The sequence below is a fragment of the Populus euphratica genome, unplaced genomic scaffold (genome assembly GCF_000495115.2).
Source record: "Populus euphratica unplaced genomic scaffold, PopEup_1.0 scaffold12.1, whole genome shotgun sequence".
Taxonomy (NCBI): Eukaryota; Viridiplantae; Streptophyta; class Magnoliopsida; order Malpighiales; family Salicaceae; genus Populus; species Populus euphratica.
In genome coordinates, this window is record NW_011499858.1 from 678,953 (window position 1) to 684,133 (window position 5,181).

At 35.9% G+C, this 5,181-nt stretch overlaps 1 protein-coding gene across 1 annotated transcript; it reads left to right on the forward strand.

The window, feature by feature from the left end:
* On the forward strand, window positions 1-5,181 carry LOC105123896 (26S proteasome non-ATPase regulatory subunit 12 homolog A-like). The gene is made up of 11 exons (XM_011023670.1): window positions 1-174; window positions 283-477; window positions 581-688; window positions 838-942; window positions 1,031-1,087; window positions 1,383-1,579; window positions 3,083-3,182; window positions 3,259-3,371; window positions 3,469-3,622; window positions 3,728-3,805; window positions 4,658-5,181. Exons 1-11 carry the CDS (start codon window positions 172-174, stop codon window positions 4,874-4,876), a joined length of 1,329 nt encoding a protein of 442 aa, XP_011021972.1. The 5' UTR covers window positions 1-171; the 3' UTR covers window positions 4,877-5,181.

Consider the following 5,181-nt stretch of genomic DNA (forward strand, 5'->3'; position numbering starts at 1 on the left):
GAAAGGATTAGATATTTACATTGCTAAAACAACAGGGACTAAAGAATAATCTAATGAAATGGCCTAAAATAACAAAGCATTTTTCAATCTTCACTCTTTCTCTCAACCTAAACACCTCCTCCATTAGGGTTAGTAAGGTACTGAGCTGAGCAGAACTTTCTCCGGCTCAAGATGGTAAGAATCTCTATCAGATCTAAAATTAACTCATTTCAATAATTTTTTCTTTCGATTTCGCTTCGATTTTGTGTTTTTGTTTTAATTTATGAACAAAAAATCAATCAGGAGGGAAAAGCGAATTTGGAAGCGGCGATAGAACAACTGCAGAATGTCGAAAAGCAGATGAGGCTTGCCGGAGACGTCGCCGGCACTAAGAAAGCCGTTACCGAAATTCTCCAACTCTGCTTCGAAGCTAAAGATTGGAAATCTCTAAATGACCAAATTGTCCTTCTCTCTAAAAAACGTGGTCAACTTAAACAGGTAACATTATTTTTAATTAGTTTGTAAATAAACTCAAGTAAATTATGTGTTTTGTATGCTATGATTTGTTTGGTGGATTTTGAATTTTTTTTTTTTGGTGCAGGCTGTAACTGCAATGGTCCAGCAAGCAATGCAGTACATTGACGAGACGCCGGATCTTGACACCCGTGTAGAACTTATTAAAACACTTAACAGTGTGTCTGCTGGCAAGGTTTGATTGATTTTCACGCTCCTTTTATGTATATATCATTATATTTTATCTATTTGGATTTGATTTTGTAATGTGGGTGTAAACACGCTTGTTTCTGTGAATTTTGTGGGTGCTGTTTTTGTAAGCTTTTTTGTTTATATGGTGTGTAGATATATGTTGAAATTGAGAGAGCAAGGTTGATTAGAAAACTAGGTAAGATCAAGGAAGAACAAGGGCTTACAGCTGAAGCTGCAGATCTGATGCAAGAAGTTGCGGTAAGATTTTGGTGCTTGTATTCTTAATTTGTAGAGCTGTTTGTTTTCCTGTAAGAAGATTGATGCATTTTGATTTTTTGAGTTGCAGGTGGAAACTTTTGGTGCTATGGCAAAAACTGAGAAAATTGCATTTATTCTTGAGCAAGTACATCTCTTTCTTTTGTTTGTGCTTTTTTTCTATTTGGTACTTGTTCTTTTATGTTAATTAATGTCTTTGAGATCAAACAAAGAAATCGGATAGCTATGAGGCTAGAATTGCAACCATATGCAATTAATAGTGAAGGATATGATTGTATCTAAGGCGCCTTAACTGGGAGTCCAACTGCTGTAGATCATGGAGGAGTAGTGGTCTTTTTAGCTTCTGGTTTGTTAAGTTTGAGGACCTGTTTTGGTTGTTTTTAGGGTTTTAATTTGAATGTGCAACAATTTTGTTGGGGCAGGTTCGTCTATGCCTTGACCGCCAGGATTATGTTCGTGCACAAATTCTCTCAAGGAAGATTAGTCCAAGGGTTTTTGATGCTGATACTTCTAAGTCGAAGAAGAAACCAAAGGAAGGTGATAATGTTGTGGAAGAGGCTCCTGCTGATATACCATCACTGTTGGAGTTAAAGCGGATCTACTATGAATTGATGATACGGTATGTAATTTCCATATATTGTTTATTTCATGTTCTTGCTTTAATTTTCTTTTGAATAATTTCACTTGGTTTCTTTGTTTTATGTGATGTTCAATAGTTTCATGAGCTCCTTGGTTGCACAACCTTTGTATCTTTTTAAAGTGCATCTTTGAATTTTGCTGAGCTTATTTGGCTGTGTTTCTTCTTGGTTTAGCAAAATTTAATTCTAATGCAAAGAAATTACAGAAACGGTCCTCAGAATCTTTATAAATTCTATTTATGTACTTGCATGCCCCATGGGATGCTGGAAACAGATGTTTTTTACTTGTTCTGAAGTCTGTATTTGGTCTGTACCAGGCCTTTGATTGGGTCTTTGGATTGTAATTGTTAGCTTTATTAAAAGTAAATTGGAGTTGCTTTTACATACAATGTGTTCAAGTGACCCTGTTGGTAGGGCAATACACAAGATTACATGTTTTTCATGTGGATGTAAAATGGCTTCTTGTTTGGAGCTAAGGGAAAAGGCCTTCCTCTTTTGAGATTTTTTTTATTCTTTAATCTGGAGCGGTAATGCAGATAAATATGTTAGCCTAACTTAATATGCATACAAGTCCATGCCCAATTCTATATATCCTGGGAGTTGATTTATTTTCAACCATGCAATTGAGTGGGCAAGCCCCTGTATTGCTTTCCAAGATTTTAAGTCATGCAGTGAGAACTATTGAATAGCGCTGTGATCTTGCATTATATTTTGTTGCTCATAGTTAGCAATCTGGATTGGCGGTGGATTTAGGCCTGGTTGTCATTTGTTGTTTAACAATCACATTCAGTTCCAAACTCTAGCAAATTAATGTGCTTGATTTAACCAAGTAATAAGTTGTCAAATATGATTTCTAATAAAAGGTTTGAATTTCTTGCTCAGAACGCTCTGCTGTCTTATGCTGGAAAGTTTCTTTTTCTTCCAAACCTTTTTTTTTCAATTTAAAATAACATGAAGGAAAATCAAAGTTCCTAACATTGAAAGCAGGCAAACTTGAACTTCAAATACATTGCTGATGCTATTTTATATTTTGTGATTTTTGATGGCAAACTGATATGACCTTGCAATTGTGGATTTCTATAGTCTGATAAATATCTGTTGAGATTTCATGTTTGTACATTCTACTGTAAGAACGGTCTCCTTCTCTTTTGAACAACAACCTGGAATTTCCTTCAAATACAGTAAAAAAACCCCTGCTAAAAAGGTCTTTCTTTGCAGTATCTTTTCTGAATATCTCTGTGATGTGATTGCCATGCATACTTCTTCTACAAGGCCAAGTTTACCTGGTGATAAATTTTCACTGAAAAGATCTTTTTGATTGAAATTCCTTTGATTTAAAAGTTAGTAAAAAATCCAAAGCATCCAAGATGTCTCTACCAATTACTATTCAATCTCCATAACTTGATTTTTTGTTTTCTAAGTAGATTTTGAGTGACAACTCTATGCAATGACTTTTTTCTTTGTGCTTTCCACTCATGTTCTAGGTACTACTCACACGACAATGATTATCTGGAAATTTGCCGTTGCTACAAGGCAATATATGAGATTCCTTCTGTAAAGGAAAACCCTGCCCAATGGATTCCTGTAAGAACGTTTTTTTTACTTCTGTTGAGATTTCTATGGATTCTATTGGACGGTCTTGATATTTTACGACACGTAGGTCTTGAGGAAAATCTGTTGGTACTTGGTACTTTCACCTCACGATCCAATGCAGTCAAGCCTTCTGAATTCCACCTTGGAGGATAAAAATCTTTCTGAAATTCCAAAATTCAAGTACGTGTTGCTTTAGTCAGTTCCTGCAATGTTGCTGGTAATTTAATTTATCAATCTTGTCATTTGGTGTGTCTTTTCATTGGATGCTATTCCATAGGTTGTTGTTGAAGCAGTTGGTGACAATGGAAGTCATCCAGTGGACATCACTTTGGAATGCATTCATGGATGAGTTTGAAAGCGAGAAGAACTTGCTTGGGGGATCTTTGGGTGACAAAGCAGCAGAGGATTTGAGGCAAAGAATAATTGAACATGTAATCTACTTTCAATTGTCATATTTGCATAACAGTTATGCCTTTTTCTTTCAATCTACTGTTGAGTTTGGTTGTTCATTCATTTGCAATGTGTTTTCTTTTCAGAATATCATTGTTGTTTCAAAGTATTACTCAAAGATTACTGTGAAGAGAGTAGCAGAGTTATTGTGTCTCAGCATCCAGGTTCTCTCTCTCTCTATGGCTGTGTTGTACACATGCCTTGTTCGCACACATTAATCTTTTTTTTTTTTGCATTTGTGTCCATGGTGTCATTATACCGATCTTTGTTCTTCATCATGTGAACCTGAGCAGATTTGTGTGAATGTGTTTGTTTCAAAGATTTGAATTTTATCAGGCCTTGGTTAAATTAATAAAGGCTTCATGGTTGCATATGCTTCCGTTTAACTATTTATTCTAATATTCTATAATGGTGGTTAAAATAAGCAATTTGCTTCAGAAATTACTTTGTCAACATAATACTCAAACTATACCGTTCCATCCTAATTGTAACTTCTGATGTTTTTATCTGAATTTAGATGTTGTGTTCAATTGTTGAGCAGAGTCGCAGGCAATATTTAAAGGTCTGGTGTTCAGATCTAAAGTGGTCAATTTTTAGATTAATTGGTAATGTGGTTGTTGAAGGTATAAAAAGCAACTAGGCTAAGAGTCAGGTTGGCTTTGAGGGGAATAAGATCTGTCCATACCCATTTTATGGAATCTAGGTTCTTGGTGACTTGCAAAATTTGGCAGACAACCATCCATCTTCTTTGGTGACGCGGGCTTGAAAAAACGATAAATCAGGGCATTGCATTCTCTTGAACCATCTAAAGAATCTTATAGATGCCCCTTTGAAGCTGGTAGCTTGTATAGACCAACAATGATAGCTATGTTTTCGTTTCTTATGCTGAAATCATAAGAAATAAAAGTTAAACTAGTACCTGAGCAAAAAAGGTCATCAACCATGTTTAATGAAATGTTAAGTATGTATATTGTTCCAGTTCTTTTGCATTTAATCCATCCTTTTCTCCAATTTAGGAAGCTGAGAAGCATCTATCTGATATGGTTGTTTCCAAAGCTCTGGTGGCAAAGATTGACAGGCCATTGGGAATAGTGTGTTTCCAAGTAGCAAAGGATAGCAATGACATTCTCAACTCGTGGGCAATGAACTTGGAGAAGTTGCTTGATCTTGTTGAGAAGAGTTGCCACCAAATACACAAAGAAACTATGGTCCACAAAGCTGCTCTAAAAGTTTGAAAGGTCTGATTTCGCTGAATGCATGGAGGTCTGTGTTTTAATGGCAGTGTGCAGATGGAAGTTGTCTGAGAAACCATTTAAATATCTGCTGACTGGGTCTGACCGGACATTCATCGTGTCTCGAAGATGTCTCTTTTGTTGGTTAGGCTGTTAAATAATGTATGCTTCCTATAACTGAGAGTAAGATTATTGTTGTATACTTCTGGCACAGGCTGTACCGCTGACTAACGGCAGGAACCCAAAGGGGCTTTGTTTATAGCAGTGGATGGAAATTTCTTGAGTTTTGTTTAGGATTCTTTTGTTTA

Excerpts from the sequence above, each read along its gene's own strand:
- LOC105123896 (XM_011023670.1), top strand. Across the intron at positions 3,183-3,258 it reads ACCCTGCCCAATGGATTCCT|GTCTTGAGGAAAATCTGTTG; the intron begins GTAAGAACGTTT and ends TACGACACGTAG. Across the intron at positions 3,623-3,727 it reads GGCAAAGAATAATTGAACAT|AATATCATTGTTGTTTCAAA; the intron begins GTAATCTACTTT and ends TTTTCTTTTCAG.